Genomic DNA, 24399 nt, shown 5'->3' with positions numbered 1-24399 from the left:
ATCCACAGCCGCTGGGTCAATGTTGCCGTCCGAATGTCGGATCTTGAGCCCGTGTCTCGTCTTCTCTAAAATCGCTTAACATGCAGCATCAGTTACTAATCTCGCGTAAACCACGCTGCTCACAAATGAGAGGTGTATTCCAACAAGATCGGGTCAGGGAATCATCAACATCTATATACATACTTTCCCGTTCCAAACGCAGATAGGGCGACGGAAAAACGACTCCCTATATGCCTCCGTACGAATCCTAATTTCTCGTGTCTTATCTTCGTAGTCCCTAGGCGAAATATATATTTGAGGCGGTAGGATCGTTCTGCAGTCAGCTTCAAATGCCGGTTCTCTAAACTTTCTCAATAGTGTTCTTTGAAATGAATGTCTTCTTCTCTCCAAGTATTCTCATTTGAGTTCCCACCGCATATCCGTAACACTTGTATGCTGATCGAACCTACCGGTTACAAATCTGGCAGCTCGCCTCTGAACTGCTACGATGCCTTCTTTCAATCCGACCTGGAACGGATCCCACACAGGTGAGCATTGCTCAAGAATATGTCGCCCTAGCGTCCTATGCGCGATCTCCTTTACATACGAACCATTCTTTCCTAAAGCTCTCCCAATAAACCGAAGTCAGACCATTCTCCTTCCCTACCACAATCCTCACATGCTCGTTCCATTTCATATCGCTTCCCAAAGTTACGACTAGATATTTAAACGACGTGACTGTGTCAAACAGGGCACTACTAATGATCTCCTCCCTTCACACCTCCTCTGTGTTACCACAGATGCCGTGTCACTGATCTCATTTGTAGTGAAAGTGCAATATGCGTGAGGTGCGTAGTCGCTTTGCTGCCCTGAGTGGAATGGATAAGTTCTGAATAATGTTCACCAACCTGCAGTCGCTTTGGTTGTCTTCCCCCGCGCAGAAAACGGCTCGTAGGCCGTGAATCTGTTGTCTTAACACTGTAATAAACTCTTAGCGAGGAATTGGCGTAACATTAATAATTAAATTTAGAATTGGTTTATGTAAATGCGATACCAGTCGCCTTTTTACTAGCAGATTACGAGAAACTGCACAATTGTAGTCCACATTATGAATCACAAATAATTTCGATTCTTCACACTTTCACAGAGAATAGACAAAATAATGAATTGTGGATTTGCGTAAATACCATCAAACTAGTTCTAAAAAAACCAGACACTATTAATTATGTTCTTAACCGATACCGATCGTGAAAGACAACAGGTCTGTCTTCAGAGTCCACCGATCGAGCTCTTGTATTTACAAACCAGAGATTGTTAAATTAAGTCTTAACTGATCCCGATCGTGGCATATAGTATGTCCGTCCTCCGACACTGCCGATCCAGTTTTCTTCTTTACAAACCAAAGACTGTTAATTAAGTCTTAACTATAACAACGGCGACAGATAACGTGTCTGTCCTCTGAGACTGCCGATTGAGCTGAGCGAACCACCTCGCCAGCAATCCATTTAGGCGCGACCCGAAGATCCACGAAGTGCTTCGTCTGGCATTTAGTTTGTCAATTGTTCATCATTCTGCTCGTTACTAACACTCTGCAAGTAAAGGAATGATAAGCCTGCTATTAAGAGATGCTTTTATATTAAATGCAAGTAAATTCACTGTTTAGTTTTTCTAATGTTAATAACAGAAGTTTATCATTTTGACGCGCTACTTCCTAATACAGCTAACAATCGCGGAGAAGTTCACAATTAAGGCGGTCTTAATCAGGTCACTCGTACCGATAAGCCATTTGTCACCGGTGCCTCACACCACATTCCGTCATCTTCCCACTGCTACCTTCTCAGCTGCTCTAAGAAGAGCTTCTTGTAGCTGAATACGATGGCTGCAAATCCAGAAATATTACAACCGCAACAGGAGAGGGAACTGTAAACTGGCTAGGCTAATAGCAGAAACCTTAGGGTGGAGGAGGAAATGTCATGAGTGGTAAATTACCAATGGTTACAGGTATCAGAGCAGCAAATTTTTTAGGATAGGAAGTACAGTAAGAAACCAAGTTTTAAAAAAGGATAAGATTGAAACAAACATCTAATTTTTTTGAAAGAAACTAAACAGCATAATTCTGGTGTATTTCATCAGCGTAAACAGCCGTTGGTTAAAAATTTTCAGCAGGCAGAAGACATTTTATTTCTATTCAGTTTTATCTGAGTCAGTGTGAAGTGCCAGCTATCGAAATATTCGAGGTGTAAGAAATAAAATTAATGAACTGCTTACCAGAATCGTTGAATTAGAGTCATCAAACTTGCTTGACATAATGTACCTCTCTGAACATCATGTGGCCACTGATATGTATGAGTTAAGTATTACAGGATTTGTGTTAGTATCTTACTTTTATAGAGTAGAAATGGAGGAGAAAGGAAGATTTCTGGCGTTCATCAGGAACCGTCATAAAATTAAGAACACGGATATCCATAAATTTTGCATAGAGCAGCATGTGCAACGGAAGCGTAATTTGATACTAAATCCTTCACAATAGTAAATGTATGCCGAGCACTTGCAGGTCATTTTAATCTGTTCATATATCATCTTGAAGCTCTACTGGGCTATTTGACAGCAAGAAATGAATAAATACTTGTTGCTATTGATTTTAAAGTAGATTTTCTTGAAAACTCTTTCACTAGGAATTTATTACAGTAAGTAACATTATCATTCAGTTTCATTCCTACTGTAAACTTCCCAGCTGAAGTTGCTAATTGTTCAAAACAGCTATATGTCTAATGAACAATATTATTACAAATGCAGTACTCAGTCCTTCTCCGACAATAACATTCAGTTCCTTGCGTTAACTATTAATAAGGAACAGAATATAAAATCTGCTAAATCCGAGTTAAAGAGAGTAGCTAATAACCCAAAAATTGATTATTTTAGGAAACTTCTGACAGACACAGACAGAGGTGATGTACATAGAGCTTATGGCACGGACGAAAAATACCCTTTCACTAATCATATCCTTACTTTACTTGATAACAGTAACCCCAAAACTAGCTCAGATTAAACCAAAGTTTACAAAGAGACGTGGATTATGCAATGAATAAAAGGAAGCCTACCTTGTAAGCCAAATAGAATTATGTATCTGCCTGTCAATAGCAGCTTTGATAGTGATGCTATAGATCATTGCAAGACATACAGGAAAATGTAGTAATTCGGATAACAAAACAAATGTATTGCGAGAAAAAGACCAAGACTTCACATAGCAAAATAAATAAAATATAGGATATGGCGAAGGAGACACTGGCAGAACCAGAGTAGAAAAAGAAAACATGGCGTTAAGGGTAAATGACACATTGCTAACAGGTGTGTGTGCACTGTTGCAAAACATTTTGAATGTTACTGAAAAGATGAGGCCGTCAGGTTCGACTGATGCTGTCATGGAATATCTGAGAGCAGTCATCACAAATAATTTTAGAAATATGAATATGAGCCCCACTACAAGCAGGATTAATTTCTTCCATAAAATCTTTAAAATAAAAATATTGTTTTGTTGTGATGAGATATCAACAAGTAACTGAAGAGTGTGCCTCTGAGTTTAGCAGTATATTATGTTATCTGTGTACCCAGTCAGTTATCAGACGAACAGTTACTGGTTAGTTGAAACTTGCTGAAGTTAAGCTTTTGCTAAAGAATGGAGAAAAAAAGACCGTCAAATTACCATCCGATTTCACTTTCGAAAGCAATCTAAAAAATTGTAGAAAAGTTAATAAACAACCGGCTTAATAACCAACTGTCAACCAATAATACACTGCCGGAGACACAATTAGCACACCTGAAAAGATGACATCGATTTTGATCCGATGATGGCACATGCCTCCTGGTGGGCAGAAGATGTAATGATGATGATTTCAACGTCGTCCGCCAACAGACAGCGTAGTGGCATAGCTGCCACACCACCATCTGTGTCTGCTCTTCAATAGGGAATGGTTACAGCCAGAAGGCTCCGCGTGGTGCACGTGTCCAGCAAGTAAGCAATTATGCCATGGAGACGCATTTGTTGGTCCTACAGCGAACTGAATCAGTGTCAAAGGGGTCGAATTGTGGCCTCACGAATGACGGGGTTGTCCTATCGGACGCCATAATTTCACGTACTGCGTCGGTTGTGCAGCGATGCTGATATCTGTGGTCACGTGAACGTTCTCACACCCATAAATGAATTTCTGGACGTCTACGCGGAACAGATGCCCGCCAGGATAGTCGTAATGTAAGGGCAGCAGTGGCAGATCGTACAGCTACCACAGCACAAACAAAAGGGCTTGTGAGCCCACGTGTCAACACGAACTGTTGCAAACCACGTATTAACAAAGGGACTACGTGCACGCACACCTCTAGCCCACTCACACCACATCACTGAGGTACACGGCTCGACTGGAGTCGTCAGAGGATAACTTGGAACACCGCGCCGTGGTCTCAGCGATCAAAGCAAATTCTGACAGCACGTAAGTGATGGTCGTTTGCGTATACGACGTAGACTAGGAGAACACTGTCCCTTAGAGCGCATTCGTTCAGGACATATCGGTCCCATCCCTGGCCTTACGGTCTGGGGTGCGATAAGCTTACATCTCTCGTTCACCTTTGGTGTTTCTGGAGGGGATTCTAATCAGCGCTCGGTACGTGCAGATTGTTCTTAGACCCGTTATTTTGCCGTACTTAAACAAGTAGGTGATATGTTATTTCAGCTGGATAATGCCCACACTGCCCGCGGAACTCAACGTGCTCTACAATACGTGCAGCAACTTCCTTGGCCAGTACGATCTCCGGACTTGCCTCCAGTCGGGCACGTGTTGGTGATAATAGGAAGAGAAGGTTGCGATTCGTCGACCAACAACTCTTACCGAATTAGGTGATGAGATCGTGCATTTGCCATGTGTACGATCGACTGGATACCAGAGTCTGAGCCAGCATTGCCACACGTGGAGGAAAAATCACACAGTAATATGTGTGTTTCAGCCTAGGTCGATACCTGTACAACTGCTAGTGCTATTGATCTGTAAAGGTAATCGTTTCATGTACTCCATACGCACTGTTGCAACAATAAGTCTTGAGTGAATGGGAAACCTCCAAAAGGGTGTCTAACGTTTTTGTATGTTGTCAGTGTATCTACACAAACAGCGAGATTGTTCATATATTATTAGACAATAAATTAAATATTACGGGCATATTTTGTGATCTGTAAAGGCATTTGACTGTGCAAATCTCAATACCATTTTAAGAAAATTAAGATATTGCGTTGTTGTATTTCTGAAAGGCGACGAAGGGTGTCAGTAGGAGAGATTTCCAACAAGGAAATAATTACATGTGGTGACCCAAAATTATCATCGTAAAGCCCTTTTCTTGTTTATGTCAATGATTTCTCTTCAGTACTAATACCAGATGCCAAGATTTTTTTTTGTTTTCACTTAATAAAGACAATAATAAATAGGAAATCAAATATACTATTAGAAAGATCAGTTAATGAAAATGTGTGATAAAGGTTTTTTGAGGAGTGAACTGAAAAACATTCTGCAGAGGCCCTTTTAGATATCTAGGGGTATTAACTACTGCTTCCCAATATATTTAGTCCTTAACGAAATTCGTCGTTAATACACTGGTGTCCAGAATTCAATTAACGAGCCGCTGTTTCCCCACCTCGTGTCTAATTCACGTTCTAAGCAATCAGACTGTTAACAGATGTCCGTAGGGTCGTATTCTGCACGGCGGATGGCATTCTGGTCTACGGGCAGATCCGTAAACGATCACGTCAGGGCACCTATAAAACGGAGTAGAGTTTCCCGGGTACATCACAATCGCTGAGTACACAGGCACAGACGGTACAGTACGGAGTAGAAAAGAAGTCTACTAGACTCTGCAGTAGAGGACCATAGGAATAGTGGAAGCAGGACAGTCGCAAACTGATGTGGCGCGATGGCTTAATGTGAGTCGCTCTGTTCTTTCTCGGATGTGGTTACAGTTTATGGAGGCCGTAAGGTGTATTCCGAAGACCAGGGTAGGGCCCACCACATGTGACATCAGAAAGAGAGGAGCGTTATGTAGCTGTAAGGGTAGAACGGTATCGCCTTTTTACTGCACGGCAACTAATGTCTAACCTCGCAGCATCCACAGGACGTGTTGTATCTAGGCAAACGGTATACAGAAGGCTTCAGCAGAGTGTCTTTTACTGTCGGAGACCTGCTGTGTGTGTACCTCTGACACTCTTCACAGAAGAGAACGTCTAGAGGGGGGAGTCGTCAACACGCCTCCTGGCAATCGAACAGTGGGCCACCGTTCTTTTTACATATGAGTTCTGATTTGGTCTGCAGAGCGATTCTCGACAGATTCGGATCTAGAGGGAACGTGGAAACGATTTCAGGACCCAAACGTTGTGGAAAGAAACCGATACCGAAGATGATCGCTAATGGTGTGGGCAGGGATTGTGTTGACCACTCGAACTCCGCTTCATGAAATTGTACAGGTGAATCGGCAAGGTTTAACTGCTGTCAGGTATAGTAGTGACATCTTAGGACATCATGTGCTGTTGTTACGAGGTGCTGTGGGCCAAGACTTCGTACTGATGGACGATAATGCTCGACCTAAATACAGCACAGGTGGTTGATATTTCCTTGGAAACGGAAGATATTGTACGCCTGCTCACTCCCCAGATTTGAATCCCATAGACCAGTCTGGGATGCTCTAGGGAGACGGGTTGCATCGCGTCAGCATCCACGAGCCTCTCTCCAAGACGTGCGAGCAGTTCTGCAGAAAGAATGGGCCTTATTGCCTCAACGTGACATTCATGTGTGCATTCACAGCATTATCCGTCGTTTTTAGGTCTGTATTGGTGCCATAGGTAGTCACACCCCATACTGAGCACATTAACCAGTTGTCGGAATGTGTGTGAAAATCTGTTAAGTTGAAAAAAACGAATAAGATTTTTGTCTACCGTTATGCATGTTGCGTATTGTGTATTCTTTACATTTTTTCTATTTTTCTATCACCTGTTTATTCTGTTTTGTGGCAAAATAAACGCTTAATTTTGGACAATAAAATACAAACCAACAACTCAGTTCACGCAATCAATACTAGAAATAAGAATAAACTTCACAAAGACGACTCAGTTAATGGAATAAGTACTGGAAATAAAAATTTTCACATAGATTTTGTCACTTACTTTGGTCCAGCAAGGTGTCTATAATTCAGGAATTTACATTTCCAATACCTAAGCAGCATGCATTAAAAGTTTACTACTGATAAAGTTCAGTTTAAGTAGAGCCTAAAGGATTTGTTGGTGGCCAACTCCTTCTATTCCATTGATGAATTTGTCAGCAGAAGTGACTGTTGTGTATATATTACTAATAATATCAAATAATGCAGTACTACGCACTGTCTGACTTCGTTACGCACTCAGTTCAGCAATTTCGTCATTGTAAATAAATGTTATAAAGTCAGTGTTCTGCTTGATGATGCATGGATACAGTACTGTAAGAATAATGATATGCACCGCAGTGTATTGACACTTACATGTTTTTTGACAAGCTTGTACTAACTTTTACATGAAAATGCGTTTAAGATTTTTGTGCCACGTCCATGAGGAGCGTTTAACTTGGGTACTTTAGAAGGTACATTAGCGAGTCTGTTGTTCTTTGTAAATATTTATACTGTACTCTTGTTTTCCGAAATGTTCTACATCCTTTAGTATCTATCTACTACGGATTTATTGGTACGAAAAGTACATCAAATCTAATCTATAATCTAATTCATTACTCGAGCACTCCTACAGAAAATTGACCGTAGTGCAATAACTTTTTTTCTTGTAGGGGACTCGAACCTGGGGCTGGCATATTTTTTTCTTTCTCATTGTATTTAAAAAATAATAACCTGTTTACTTGTTAGCTTCGGTACACGTAGCCATAAAGAATTTCTCCTTAGCATTTTGATTTGAAGCAGCTTTTCCATTTGCACATGTGAAAATATACATCTCTCCACGATATAATAAAAACAACAAAATTCATTACAAAACGAAAATCTCTTGTTCATATTTTAAACAGAATTTAAAATTTGGAAGATCTTCTTATTAAATATATAAAAGCGTTTTCTACCATAGGTACACACAAATGTCATTAAGATTAAGTATCACCACCATTCGCGATGATGACTTTACAAATAAGTTATTTAATCATGTAAAAGGCTAATGCTAAACTGTTCATTCATTTCTTACTCCCAGTCATTGCATACACTACACACACTCGACACACATTGTTTCATAACATTACATGCACTACTAGCTTATGTCAGAACCCTTTTGTGTACCACAACTGAGATCTTAATTTAAAGCACGAGGTAGCAAACCCTCTGTGGAGAAATAAGATTTTGTTGGACACAGATTTCGTGGCCTGTAAACCAAACTTTGTCCCATATGATTTTAACGTTGTTCCAGACAAATCTGTGCTCCTCGCTATGAGATGAGAGTTGGTGCATTTGGGAGTGTCTGATACGTGTATTCCATTTTCCTGTAAATTATCTGATATTTTCCTGTTCATGGCTCTTACTTGTGACGGAAGAGCTCGATTGTGTATGTTCTCCCATATTGTCTACCGATCACAGTTTGTTTATTTCTGTTCGACATTGTTTCCTTCTTTCCGTTGTTAATTTTCCAAATACCTTTCTCACCTTCAGTATGGATTTCTCTGGGTTCCGTGCATGTATGTAGTTGTAATCGATAAAAAATTGTTTGAGGCGTCTGAACCCTTTCGGGATGTGCTGCACATCTATTGCTAATCATTTCCTCCTTTATTAGATGGTTACGACGCGATGGGTTGTGGTTTTCATAGTTACAGGTGTCGCTTATATACAGAGCTCTTGATTTACTGGTGACATCAGCTAGGTTCATTACTCCTCTTTTGGTTGAAAGTGACAGCGTCATATTTAACTTTGAATGTATCCCCTTGGCTAATGAAATAGCCTAGTACCGCTGTTTCCTGCGGCGTTGGTAAAATCTGTGCAATATAGTTAGCTTTCTATGTGATTTAGGTACTCAATACGGTCTTTTTCTGGATTTCATCCAAGTTTCTCATGTTTCTGAGGACACTGCCATAGTTAACGGCGATGATGTGCGGTGTGTTGGGCGTGAAGTTAATTCCAAGACATTTCATGCTCGCATACTTAGATAGTATTCCTTTGTTCTGAATTTGTATTTGTCTGTCAATGCACGTTATGGTATATCGTCTGTTGAACTTAGCTTCCGATGCGAGTTCGTATTTCACTGTTGTTCGGAAGGCTTATTCTGTATCCCATACATTTGTGTCTAAGAAGTCCACGGCATCATTTATGCCATGCATGCGATTTTTTGTCTATTTATATGCGAACGCAATATTTTTTGGTCGTGGTTACAAACAGTAGTTCTGTTCAGTAGTACTATAAACAAGGGACAGCAACGTCATATCGTGTTTTCTATCTCTATTTCCTTACTTAGTTGGCCACTTATTAGTATTTTGGGCTCACTGTTTTACAAAATGCTGCGTATTACTTCTGAAACCGGTTAGAATCGCCCATAACTTTCATTTTATGCAGAGGAAAAAGGTGTTCTACTTAAACAAGAGCCTTGTCCATAATTAGTGAGACGGTGGCACTTCTCATTTTCCATACTTCCACTGTTGGCATTTCGGTCTCTGCAGTTGCATGCGCTTTCGAGTATTGAAATGTTGTTGCAAAAACTTATTTGCTGTTGACCTGTCACTGTGTTCATTGTTTGTTTTAGCCTGGTTGCCAGAATTCTGCAGAATAGTGTCACTCATTTTTCACATTTGGAATTTTCGGGACTAGCTCTTATATCTTATCCTTAGGATTTTTTTCTTTTTTACACTACAGTTGATTAGTTTACCATTTTTCCATTTTTTGGCTCTTCATCACCAGCAAACCTTGATGTCCCGACGGTATCTGCACCTTAATTCGGACTTCTCACCGACGCCCCCATTGTCTTAGGAATATTAGTATTTGTATATGATAATTCGTTGTGTATATGTTGCAGCTGTTTTCGTCTTTTCTTTGAATATTTGATACATTTCTGTAGGCAGTCCGTCTGGACCTAGGGAATTATTCTAGGGGCTGTATATAATCGTGCACATCAAATCTCCTTCGTCGATCGAGGATGTCTGACTATTTACTTCTTTGTAATTCAGATTTACTTCTTAAGTTTCGAGTGAGCTCATTCCGTGATTTAGGTATGATGGCCTTTTTTGCCAACTGACGCTGTATTATATCTGCAGATTGCTTCTTAAATGTTAGTTTTTTGTCGCCTTATTTAATTTCTATTGTTATTTTTATTTTCCCTGTTTTGTATTTTCGTAGAGGGTCGTGCTCGGAATTTTCTGCCTCTCCGCTGGTGGTTACTGTCTTTGCTTTTACTTGATATCCCTTCAGTCATTTTTTTCTAGGGCTAAAAAACTCAGTTTTATTTTTTTTATCCTCTCATACTCCCCTACTGCTGATTCGTCAAGGCTGTGTAGTTTACATAGACATCTATAGTAGAACTGAGTAGTCTTCTTTTGCAAGTGACCTCTTAGTCTTGAATACTTCATAAACAATCCCTTTTATACTTCGCTTCGCGAATTTTAGTCACCGCTTCGTTGTCGCGTTGTCATGTCATATGAGTTAAGTTTCTCTGCACGTTCCTCGCTAATGGAGTGACGTCTTTCATGAAATTCTTCAGCATTTTAGTGCGTATATTTTAGTTCTAGAGATTAATTCTATAAATGTATTCTGTATGGATGTTGTGCATCATACTTCTGCCTGCAGTAAAGGTTTTCGAAGATATTCTGCCGAGACGACTTGCTGAAAGATTAAATCCTGGTTTTTCTGTTTGTTTGATCTGCCGCTAACTGCCAAATGGATTTCTTTCACTAGGAACGCAAAGTCTGAATGAGAAGATCAGTATTCAACGGCTCGTCAACAACGAAATCATTAGAGACGGAGCACAGGCTCGGATTAGGAAAGGATGGATAAGGAAATCAGCGATGCCTTTGCAAAGGAAACCTCCTGGCATTTGGCTTAGGCGATTTAGGGAAATCACGGAAAACCTAAATTGGGATGAGCGGATGAGATGCTGCGAGAAAGTGCTCGTTGGGTGTCTAGTCTTGGCTTTTGGCACACAGCTGAAATCACCTGCTGTTATTGTGAATTTCTTGCAAGCTCCAAAGAGCGGAACAATTTCTCTTTTGTAGAAGACCTCTCTGCTGTGGCACTGGCTTTTTGCAAGTGGGGCGTATACACTTATATTAATAACTTAGTAGTTATTCTAGCAAGCTCGATCTCGTGAAGTCGGAGGCCGTTAATGATTCTTGGTGAATAACGCAATTAGTCATAACGGAGAAATTTGTTCTTGTCTGTGTTACATGCGATGCCTCTGCTGCTTGTCAGTTTTTCTATGATCACTTCCCTGGTGGCTGTAGCTGTTTCCAACTGGGTCCTACTCCCGGAAATGTTAATGACGTTGAACCCCGCTATTGGGTCAACTGTCATACTCGTACCTTCTTCTACCATTAGAATAACGGCATCTGACACGTACAGGAAAGCTTTCAGTTTTTCTAGCTTCGAAGGAGTTTGCCGGTCGTTGTGGCCGAGTGGTCCTAGGCGCTTCAGTCCGGAACCTTTCTGCTGCTACGGTCGCAGGTTCGAATCCTGCCTCGGGCATAGATGTGTGTGATGTCCTTAGGTTTGTTAGGTTTAAGTAGTTCTAAGTCTAGGGGACTGATGACATCAGATGTTAAGCCCCATAGTGCTTAGAGCCATTTGAACCATTTAAATTTTTCGAAGGAGTTTGAATTTGCAAATGTTTAACGTCGCTATTTTATATGCTTGGACCTAAGTCATGCTGCATACCTTCTCTCTGTTTCTACAGGTTTTGTTACATGAGATTCTCTCCGTTTGTATACCTTTTGTTACATGAGATTTAACATTATTCTTAGTCGAAATAGTCACTGATTGTCTTCTTTCTGGCGCCTGTCTTGTACGATGTTAATTGTAAATCTATTCCACTGAGTATGTCACTGTCTCAGTCACGGTTTCTGGTTCCTCAAGCATCAAGTGATCCGTCCTGTTAATGTGTTGTGCGATACTTCTGTATTTTTACAGCCGAATTTTTGGTCATTTTTCTTTTCCTACCTGGTTTGTGCCCGTCGTTCGTCATGTGACGTAGTGCGTGGTGTAGTCAGGTTCATTTCCCTCTTCCTTCTTTGCATCTGTGTTGTTATTTCGGCAGTCCAGTCTGAGTATTTAGATTTGTTCTCGCTGACTTTGTAGACAGTCAGTCGGGCTTTTTTCTCTCAAATTGGGCGCTATTTGTTCAAAACTCTCATGCTCTGTTCTCCGTTGTCTCTTCTTCTTTAGAGGAATTTCGTGTTTCGTGTTCGCTTTCTTTTCTACAGTAATATCGGATTTTGATGGCGGAGTCGATTTTACATCCTGCATTGACTCGAGATGGCCGATTATTCTCAAGACCTACTGTGGCAGGGCTTCTTTCGACTTGTCTACTAGAAGAAGACGTCTAGATAATTTCGACGTTGCCACTCGACTTTAAGAAAGCGATGTCACTGATGATTACGCTGGTTTTAGCAGCCGCTGTGGTAGTTCTTTGTCGATCACCACCACGACAGATGCCATGGGCAATGCCTTCATCAGATATGCTCTAACGCGCTCACCGACCTGCGATTGGTCTACGTGTCTTTGTATACACTGTGCGCGAACGTCCGCTGTCGATCCGCACGCACATTGGGCGTCTCCACAAAGAGTGCCCCATTTGAGAGAAAAAATCCAGACTGACTGTGTACAAAGTCAGCGAGGAAAAATCTAAATGCTCAGATTGGACTGCCGAAACAACAACACGACCCCGCCCGTCATACATAACTATCTCCCGATATCCGCAGATCTGTACGTAAGACGGGCTATCCATTTGCAAATCAATATGTAACCGATTTACTACACTTAAAACCTACAGTTTACAGGAGCCTGACCATCTCTCACCGCCGTCCTTTACAATTTTGCCTTGTGGGGCAGTCACCGAATGGATTGTTGGCTGACACCTCAAACGGAAGTTCAAAGAAACGGCTTGTTCTAATACCGAGACCAGCGATGGCCAAAGTAGCTTTCCCGTCTTAGTGTTTGAATTTAAAAACTCCAGTAGAGGATTCTGCAATTTTATCGCGAAGTTCAGGATCTTTCATGATAATATACAGAGTACTGTTAAAGATCAAAATGTTTACTCCTATTATATCTTCGACAGTAATATCGACAGTTTCTTATACCCATTTCTCAATTTCTGTATAATCAGGTCTGGAACAGGTCCAGTCGAACATAAATTTGATTGTGTGTTTCCTACTGGGCAGTATCATTTTTAGGGTAACTAAGGGAGAGTTGAACCACTTTTTTTCTTTAGGTTGAAATTCATCGGTTTTTCATTTTTTTTTAACTTCTAGCAGCATTTTCGTATGCATTATCAGATACACTTACATACAGTACATTATTGAGGCCCTCTAACTCAAAGTGCAAGTCACACAACGAAATAAAAATATAATCAGCAGTCCATCTCACCTGTAGGTGTATGGGTGAGGTGGACCAGTGTAGTGGGAGAGATGGACCACGTAAATAATACACACGAAGAAAAGAGTGAATGTAAATCACATATTTTTATTGGTATATTTAGTAATGAATACAGTAAGACATTTCAGACCAAAACAATTTTAGCCGGCCGCGATGGTCTCGCGGTTCTAGGCGCTCAGTTCGGAACCGCGCGACTGGTACGGTCGCAGGTTCGCATCCTGCCTCGGGCATGGATGTGTGTGATGTCTTTATGTTAGTTAGGTTTAAGTAGTTCTAAGTTCTAGGGGACTGATGACCACAGATGTTAAGTCCCATAGTGCTCAGAGCAATTTGAACCATTAGAACCAAAACAATTTTATCAGTTTTTTGTAAATCGTAAGCGAACACTGGATTTTCATAGATTTGTAGATTTTGTGCAAACTTTAGGATATTTTTCTCCTACCACAGCTATTACACATCTTATGTGACTTAACTGCTAAGGTCATCAGTCCCTAAGCTTACACAGTACTTAACCTAAATTATCCTAAGGACAAACACACACACCCATGCCCGAGGGAGGACTCGAACCTCCGCCGGGACCAGTCGCACAATCCATGATTGTAGCGCCGAAGACCACTCGGCTAATCCCGCGCGGCAATCCAATAGTTTTTTTTGTTGGTTTCGTAATAGATTTCACCACAGCCCAGACATTTATCTTCATCCCATACGTCAAAGCTATTTTCAGAATCTTCTACAAATTCTTCAGTGTTGCAGCTTTCTGCATCTGATGAACATGGTGGACTGTTAGCAGCATTTTTGTTTTTTTGTTTTTTGTTTTTTGGGTCTCTTTTTCTCCTCCCTAGTGCTCTGCGTTCTTGGTAGTTTTTGTTCCCTTTTTTCTGATGCTTTTCTTTCCTCATCCCTCTTTACCTTTACACTTTTAATATTTTCAGCAGAGTTTAGCACTTTGGAGACAGTTGTTGTGTTCCTCTTGAAATTCGGTTTTTTGTTAATAGAGGGAACAGGTGATATTTCTTCCAAAAGCCTTGTCGGTGTTTGCTTAGACATCGGAGTGCTCAGTTTTGAAGTGATAATCGTGGAAGTCTCGGATTTCGTAGGAGTGGTTCTTGAAGTTGTGTCGGTGGAGTAACTCAGTTCTTTTGACGTGCTTGGGGTCGCTAGGTTTGTTGATGAGCTGTTAACTGGTTGGTTGGCTTGAGTGCTAGATTCAGCTCCTATATTTGTTGGCACTGACTCAACTTCCGACAAAAAAGCATAGTCAGGGATTGTAGACATACTCAGTGGCATTATTCCGCATACCTTGAAGTCATTTGTACCATTTTTGACGGTAGATGATTTAGTCCACGCTGAATTTAGTAGTTTTTCAAACTGAAGACGGTTTATTTTCCTCTCTGGATTATTTATCAAGAAATTGTTGCAAGCTTTGTAAAAAAAGTTTTTCAGTGATTTGATAAATCTTCGATCCAACGGTTGCAACCAGTGGGATGTATGTGGAGGTAGACTCATTAAAATAATCCCTTGTTCCTCTGCAAACTCTAAAGTTTCCAAAGAGCTTGTGTGAGACATGTATCCATCAAGTATTAACAGTACTTTTCCTGCTGGTTTCCTGGGAGTGAAATGGTCTTTTTGCCAATCCATGAAAATGGAACTGTTTACATATGCAGATTGTTTAGACACTCTTGCAGTTGCACCAGGTGGCATTCCATCCATAAATTCCTGCTTTAGATTATTCCCCTTCATTATCGAAAAGGGTGGAAGAAATGTTCCTTCGCCATTGACAAACACAGTACATAGATTGTCTCTCCTTTCTGACCAGATGTGACTGACGCAACGTTTCTTGAACCTTTAATTGCTAAAATACTGCCAGGTTTGTTGTTCAGCTGCAGCCCAGTTTCATCCATATTGTAGATGTGGCCTGGTTTGCCAAACCATTCGTTTTCGCGCATGACAGTTGCAAGAAGCTTGAAATACGCTTTCACAGTGTCTTTATTCATCCCTTTGGCTCGAGCAGCTGACACACCTTCCGCTTTGCTTACAACTACACTCCTGGAAATGGAAAAAAGAACACATTGACACCGGTGTGTCAGACCCACCATACTTGCTCCGGACACTGCGCGAGGGCTGTACAAGCAATGATCACACGCACGGCACAGCGGACACACCAGGAACCGCGGTGTTGGCCGTCGAATGGCGCTAGCTGCGCAGCATTTGTGCACCGCCGCCGTCAGTGTCAGCCAGTTTGCCGTGGCATACGGAGCTCCATCGCAGTCTTTAACACTGGTAGCATGCCGCGACAGCGTGGACGTGAACCGTATGTGCAGTTGACGGACTTTGAGCGAGGGCGTATAGTGGGCATGCGGGAGGCCGGGTGGACGTACCGCCGAATTGCTCAACACGTGGGGCGTGAGGTCTCCACAGTACATCGATGTTGTCGCCAGTGGTCGGCGGAAGGTGCACGTGCCCGTCGACCTGGGACCGGACCGCAGCGACGCACGGATGCACGCTAAGACCGTAGGATCCTACGCAGTGCCGTAGGGGACCGCACCGCCACTTCCCAGCAAATTAGGGACACTGTTGCTCCTGGGGTATCGGCGAGGACCATTCGCAACCGTCTCCATGAAGCTGGGATACGGTCCCGCACACCGTTAGGCCGTCTTCCGCTCACGCCCCAACATCGTGCAGCCCGCCTCCAGTGGTGTCGCGACAGGCGTGAATGGAGGGACGAATGGAGACGTGTCGTCTTCAGCGATGAGAGTCGCTTCTGCCTTGGTGCCAATGATGGTCGTATGCGTGTTTGGCGCCGTGCAGGTGAGCGCCACAACCAGGACTGCATACGACCGAGGCACACAGGGCCAACACCCGGCATCATGGTGTGGGGAGCGATCTCCTACACTGTCCGTACACCACTGGTGGTCGTCGAGGCGACACTGAATAGTGCACGGTACATCCAAACCGTCATCGAACCCATCGTTCTACCATTCCTAGACCGGCAAGGGAACTTACTGTTCCAACAGGACAATGCACGTCCGCATGTATCCCGTGCCACCCAACGTGCTCTAGAAGGTGTAAGTCAACTACCCTGGCCAGCAAGATCTCCGGATCTGTCCCCCATTGAGCATGTTTGGGACTGGATGAAGCGTCGTCTCACGCGGTCTGCACGTCCAGCACGAACGCTGGTCCAACTGAGGCGCCAGGTGGAAATGGCATGGCAAGCCGTTCCACAGGACTACATCCAGCATCTCTACGATCGTCTCCATGGGAGAATAGCAGCCTGCATTGCTGCGAAAGGTGGATATACACTGTACTAGAGCCGACATTGTGCATGCTCTGTTGCCTGTGTCTATGTGCCTGTGGTTCTGTCAGTGTGATCATGTGATGTATCTGACCCCAGGAATGTGTCAATAAAGTTTCCCCTTCCTGGGACAATGAATTCACGGTGTTCTTATTTCAATTTCCAGGAGTGTATTTCTTGTTCGAGTTCTTCTGCACGTTCGCTAGTGAGGGCAGGAGCTTCTATGATGCGACAAAGCAGTTCATATCGCTTAGTATCGTTTCGTTTGTATACTTGATACTTCATCCAACTCCATGAACAAAAATCTAATTGCCTAAGATCTGACGATTGGTTGCCTTTAAATTGTGCTACAACGACCAGTCAAGTGATTAGTTTTAGTGTGTTTGAAATGTTCCCTCGTATATTTTTTTGGAAAATTTGAGGGCCTCCGTTATGCCAGGAGCAAATTCAGTCCATGTGGCCAAAGGAACGTACTCAAACGAACTTGGAAATTCGTTTGCACTGTAGTGGGTGATTATTAGATGATCAGTGCTACGTGAATGATGATTCAGTTCCATGTGAAGCTGGTTTTTGCCAGTGAATAGTATTAATAGACGCAAATGATGACTTTGATTTAACCAGTGATATACCGGTAATTCAAGTCATATGGCATTGTCGCCAATGTGAAGCTTATGGACCCGCCGTATGTGAAATGGCACAAGTTTTTCGAATATAATGTACCCCAAACACAATTAGTGCGACGCTGATGGGTGCGACATTCGTCGTGCACTGGTAGTAGGATTACGCTGCACCATATTAACAATGTGTTGCTATACTTGCATCTGCTTTTGAACCACACGTTCAGTAAAAATATGGGAACATCAAAGAAATGTGCTGAAACTCGTTTAAACGCTTTACTATCAGGAATTCGACGTTTCGGGAAGCACCGACGGTATTCTTCGGTACCAGCAAGAGCACTATAATCGCTGAAGCTTTGAACTTACTCCATATCTGCATGTTCTTCATTAGTATGGATGTGTGGCATTTTAGCCAGCGCATGTCCAAACACAGTTAACGATGCTTCTCTCTGACGCACTCTTAGTCACAAGCACTACTTCACTCAGAACGCGCCATGGGCAACTACGTGTTCAGTGGGCTAGTTTAATGACTGTAAGACATCCCGAACAATGAGATAGAAAGCAGCGAGGTAGGTAGAATTAGTCAAAGAGTTTTTGTGGGTAAGATGCATATTTGAGCTGCACTTAACGAGAAACAAATGTACATCAAACGCGTTCTATATCGGAAATTATTCGGAGGATGGCGTATGTCTACATGAAGTTATTTTCTTCAAACGAACGTTCCTGTCATATAACTGAATACTATAAATTCCTCTACGGACACCCTGTAGAGATACGCCGTGAAAGGCACTCATACTCACCGCAAAACAAAAAACGTCCGCTGCAGAACACCTCACCGTGTAGCAATTCCTCAGACGTCGGTCGCTAAGAACAGACTCCTCTATTGATAGCTTTATTAACACAATGGCTCTTCTTTACATAACTACTTATCTTGCTCATTTTAAAACGCGATTTTTTCGAGAATTTCTGATATTTAATTACGTCGTTCTGTTTTGCAAAAGTGAGCTAAATTACATGCACGAATCGCACAATAGTTTAAAACATTTCAGCCAAATAGGTAGTGTCAAATACTCTGCCGGAAAAAAATTGGTACACGCGTTTTGTTGCAAAAGTGCATACATAGTACATGAAATGATTACGACTACAGGTCAATAGTACAAGCGGTTCTGAAGTACATACGTGGTGTGGGCTCAACTGGCGGCAATACAGATGCTAATTGTGGCATCTAGTCTATCGTAAATACGGGGAATACTGTCCTGGGCTGCTCAACCTACTCACGTAGTTCTCTAAGAGTTGTAAACTGACGAGTCGCACGAATCACTTCCCGTCCCAACACATCCCACAGGTGCTCGACTGTAGACAAATCTGGAGATCGTGCTGGCCAGTCAAGTTGCTCCACGTCTGTAGAAAACGTTGAGTTTCACGGGCAGTGTCTAGGCGTGCATTATACTTTAGAAATAGAAGCACATCACCTTCCAGTTGCAAGAACGGCAAAAGATGGGGTCTAACAACATTCTGCACGTACAGAGGGCTGTTTAGCGTCCCCTCCAAGCACATCAAAGATGATAGAGAGTTGTAGCTTACTGAACTACCCCTCCCCCCCCCCACCCCACCCCACACTAGACAATAAGACCTGGGATGGGGCCAGTGCGTCTTGGACGAAAACACTCTAAGAGATAGCGCTCACCAGACCTACGTCGTATGCCTAAACGACCATCACTTGCTTGCAGTCGGAATCTGCTTTCATCGCTGAAGACCACTGCGCGCCATTCCATCTTTCAAGTTATCCTCTGGCGACACCGATGCTAAGGCGTGAGTGGAAGACGGGCTAGAGGTGCGCGTGCCCATAGTCCCACTGCTAATAAACGGTTCGGAGCCGTTCGTGTTGGCACGTTTGCGCTCATAAGCCCTCTTATGTGTGCTTTGCTAGCTGCACGATCTGCCACTGCTGTCGTTTCAGTCTCTGTTGCGTGGACGTTCCGTATCTCACTTTTCGGGTGTGAGAATGCTCACGTGACTACTGATATCAGTATTCTTGCACATGTGACATAGCTTATCCATCTAATGTGTCAATTCTCCGAAAGGACCATCCCACAAGTCCACAATCCTAACCATTTCAAACTCGCTTAGTTGGCTGTAGGAAGCACGAGTGCGTCTCCATAGCGTGGTTACCTACTTGCTTCACACATCTGCACCACACTATGAGTATCCCCTATTAATGTGTATACACAAATTGCGCTATGGTAGCTATGCCACTACACTATCTGTTCGTGGACGACATTGAAACCATTATCAGTACATTTAGTATCCCACAGATGGCACATAGCGTCATCAGATCAAAATCGATGTCTTCTTTTCAGGTGAACTTTCTTTTTCCCTGCTGTGTAGATTGAGGGTCAATCTGTAAGGTTTCCTTGCATATACATCTGTGTGTCATTGTCAATTTGACGAGTTCATACCAGTGCGGAAGTGACCTCCAGACTGTCTCTGTGCCCGCGGCAGGTTGCGCAGCGAGCGCGGCGGCGGCGCGTGGTGCCCCAAGTCGCAGGTGTCGCGCGGGGTGCGCGAGTGGCTGTCGGTGGCGCTGGCCGGCGTGCACGTGGTGACGGCGGTGCACACGCAGGGCCGCTACGACCACGCGCGCGGCCAGGAGTATGCCGAGGAGTACTCCGTCGAATACTGGCGGCCCGGCCTGCGCGACTGGAGGACCTACCGCCGCTGGGACGGCAAGCAGGTGAGGCGCGCGCTCGCCAACTCTGACCAAAGCACAGGTGGATTTTTAAGGCCAAAGCTAAGTTCTAAGCCGCTGCTGACTTATTTCAGCAAAAACTTACGTACCGAGAGGCCTCGGTGGGTATATAAAACCATTCAATAACGTTTCGTCCCCACTTGCGGGAGACATGGTCAGAGATGAACCAACAAGTGGATCTGCTGATCATCTCTGAAGATTTTTCTGCAGATCAGGACGAAAAACCATTGAATGACTCTTTTAACCATCATGTCCGCTCTGCGAAAGTTTTAAATGATGTAAACAGCGGCCTTTAAACCTACAATGTATTACATATATTTTTACCATCACAGTTACTTACCCACGGAACGAGTCAATGAATAGTGTAAAGAATAGTTCAAATGGTTCAAATGGCTCTGAGCACTATGGGATTTAACATCTGATGTCATCAGTCCCCTAGAACTACTTAAACCTAACTAACCTAAGGACATCACACACATCCACGCCCCAGGCAGGATTCGAACCTGCGACCTTAGCAGTCGCGCGCTTCCGGACTGATGCGCCTAGACCCGCTCGGCCACCGCGGTCGGCTAAAGAATAGTGATTAGAACATTTATAAACTGAAGGAAGTACAGAAATAATAAATATTGTCGGTTCTTTTGAAGAAGATAACAAAATACGTTACAGCCAAGAGCTACAAAGGGATCTAGAACAATAGAGAATACAATAAACGCACCAAAGTAGCATTTCTTTCAAATAAAAAATTTCGGATTTTATAGGTTTCCAGGGCAGAATAAGACCCTGGACGAAAACAACATGGACAGAAGAGCGATGAAGATCGCAAAATATGAGAATGAAAGAATATTAGATAAATATTAGATACGGGTAAAGAGGTGAATATGCGAATCTGCTCGGAGTTAACGCAGTCGTTAATAGACAATAAGAAAATACGAAGAACACTGGTGCGAGGCACCGCCGTATAAACAACGGGACTTTAGCCACGAAGTAACCTTTCAGTTTAGCAGAGGTTGAAAACATCGCTTCACTTGTAAAGTTCTTTTATTATCACACGGCCGGTTTCGGTCTCTCATAAGCCCATCGTCAGGTGCCGAACTTGGTGCTGTAGCCCCCCCGAGCGTTGCTGTGGACGTGTACTAGGCGACGTGTGCTACCTATGAGCGCAGAACATGGGACTCCTCAATTTTTCTGTCCCATTATATGCACTGTGTGCTCAAAAGTATCCGAACACCTGGCTAAAAGTAACTTACAAGTTCGCGTCACCCTCCATCGGTAACGCTGGAATTCAATATGGTGTTGGCCCACCCTTAGCCTTGATGACAACTTCCACTTTCGCAGGCATACATTCAATCAGGTGCTGGAAGGTTTCTTGTGGAATGGCAGCCTATTCTTCACGGACTGCTGCACTGAGGAGAGGCATCGATGTCGGTTGGTGAGGCCTGGCACGAAGTCGGCGTTCCGAAACATTCCGAAGGTGTTCTATAGGATTCAGGTCAGGTCTCTGTGCTGGCCAGACCACTCCGCCATAGGCCGTGCATTATGAACAGGTGCTCGGTCGTGTTGAAAGATGCAATCGTCATCCACGAATTGCTCTTCAACAGTGAGAAGCAGGAAGGTGCTTAAAACATCAATGTAGGCCTCTGCTGTGATAGAGCCACGCAAAACAACAAGGGGTGCAAACCCCTCCATGTAAAACACGACCACACCATAATACCACCGCCTCAGAATTTTACTGTTGGCACTACACACGCTGGCAGATGACGTTCACCGGGCGTTCGCCATACCCACACCCTGCCATCGGATCGCCACATTGTGTACCGTGATTCGTCACTCCACACAACGTTTTTCCACTGTTCAATCGTCCAATGTTTACGGTCTTTACACCAAGCGAAGCGGCGTTTGGCATTTACCGGCGTGATGTGTGGCTTATGAGCAGCCGCTCGACCATGAAATCCAAGTTTTCTCACCTCCCGCCTAACAGTCATAGTACTTGCAGTGGTTCCTGTTGCAGTTTGGAATTCCTGTGTGATGGTTTGGAGAGATGTCTGCCTATTACACAGTACGACCCTCTCCAACTGTGAGCCGTCTCTGTCAGTCTACAGACGATGCCAGCCTGTACGCTTTTGTGCTGTACGTGCCCCTTCACGTTTCCACTTCACTATCAAATCGGAAAGAGTGGACCTAGGGATGCTTAAAAGTGTGGAAATCTCGCGTACAGACGTATGACACAAGTAACACTCAATCACCCGACCACGTTCGAAGTCCGTGAGCTCCGCGGAGCGCCCCATTCTGTTCTTTCACTATGTCCAGTGACAATTGAGGGCGCTGATATGGAGTACCTGGCAGTAGGTGGCAACACGATGCAACTAATATGAAAAACGTATGTTTTTGGGGGTGTCTGGATACTTTTGATCACACAGTCTTTGTAACCTGCTGAATAATGCACAACTTTCCGTACAGTCCTCAAAGAAGAATGATCTGAGTGCAAATCGTTGTTTTGGCCTTTCTTCACTGAATGAATTATGCAGTTTTTCCAGAATGAGATAACACAGCTACCAGCTGGAGTGGCCTGCGCTCGATGAACCGCAGTTACTTGCCGGATGGAGGTGACCGATACAGAAATGGCGGTGTACCTCCCGAACTCTGAAGCGAAATGGAATGGTGAAAGATATTGAGTACATTGTATGTTTACAGACCCACTCCGAATACAGAATATTTATTACTTTTAGCGCACCTCGCGAAAACAAAAAGGAATTTTACATTTTCTCTGGAACACCCGTAAAATTTCTGATAAATCACTGAAGTTACTTCGAATTATTGTAATATCTCTACATGAGAAATGAGACAAACGCTTATAGTATTCTTACTTTCATCGAAATAGTGACTTATAAATATCTCAGTTTTTTATTTTTCTATTATTTATTTTATGGCCTTCATTGGACCACTCTAGTCAAAAATACAAAGTTGTAAACGAGTTGTTACACAGGGATACAAATTGGTTCAGCAATAACTTAATATGATATTTAAATATCTCAGTTATTATCATATTACTTAATATTGGCATCTGGGTTAACTGAACGACGTTAGTAGGAGTGAAATAATACTATTTCAACAAAGCAGCTGTTTCATGGCGCATGGATGGAGGGGGATGATTATAGTGATGTATTCCAGACGTAAACGAGAACCTGCCTGTGTGAGACAGCCATAACGATTGTATTCTATAGGACTGTAGATGGTCGAGTGTCTTCAGGATGGTGTTGTGTAGACTGTATGGACACTTATTGAAGAACTTCGAATATCCGGAAACCACGAATGCTTCATACTGCAATTGACAAATTGACGCCGTTTCTAATGTCTTAAAAAGCAAAACGATTTTGAAACTAGCTGCACCCTGTAATACTAAACACATAGATATTTTTTTCCGAACTGTGTTAGCTCTGTCGGCTGCGCATATACACAAGTAGACACGTCTGTGATGCCACTTATCGGCTGGTCATATAAGTAGATGAAAGATGTAAAATTAAATTTCTATAAATATCATATTCATTTATTGTTTAATGTTTATACTTAAAGAATCTTTCGTCATGGAAACATTTTAATTTAATGGAATCGTTTATGCTGAAATTCTTTGTAAAATCATTTCCCGAGAAGTCAATGGGCATTGCAGCTCTTTTGTAGTCACTGTTTTTTGCGTGATAGTGACGTGGCGACAGTAGGAGAGCGGCTAGGAGGAATGCGAAGGGTGTGTGACGGAGTGCCCAGCAGTTCATGACGAGCAATAACAGTAGGACTGTAAGTGTGGGGAATATGCCCCTACCATTAAACTGGAATTGCATAGCGATTAAGTGACCGTGATATTACTCACTGTGCTTTCTCCCACATTAGAATTTCATCCCAAACTCAAATCTTTTCATTTGTCTTGAGTTAAAATCGCAAACATGGACCATCGTCATATTAGTATTTGATCACAGCAAAATTACTTAAAATCAAATTACATAATTACTGTCTTAAATTATATAAAAAGTTATACTGTATTGTACCTCACAACTGTCGCTGTGAAATCGCGATGTATTTTTAGCTACTACATTGTACGTACGTAGTTAGCATTGTTCAAATCATTTATGATCGATGTGGTATTGTTGCGATTGTGT

General features: G+C 42.8%; 1 protein-coding gene across 1 annotated transcript in view; it reads left to right on the top strand.

Annotated features, from left to right (window-relative positions):
• The window catches only part of LOC126244582 (discoidin domain-containing receptor tyrosine kinase B-like), a 457485-nt gene that overhangs the window by 199881 nt on the left and 233205 nt on the right, over window positions 1-24399 (top strand). Inside the window, exon 4 of the mRNA XM_049948255.1 lies at window positions 20005-20236. Coding sequence (XP_049804212.1) covers window positions 20005-20236 — 232 coding nt within the window. The remainder of the gene's footprint in view (window positions 1-20004; window positions 20237-24399) is intronic.

Source organism: Schistocerca nitens, chromosome 1 (genome assembly GCF_023898315.1).
Source record: "Schistocerca nitens isolate TAMUIC-IGC-003100 chromosome 1, iqSchNite1.1, whole genome shotgun sequence".
Lineage (NCBI taxonomy): Eukaryota > Metazoa > Arthropoda > Insecta > Orthoptera > Acrididae > Schistocerca > Schistocerca nitens.
Note: the sequence above shows the minus strand (reverse complement) of the source record. Positions and strands in the feature narration are given on the sequence as shown.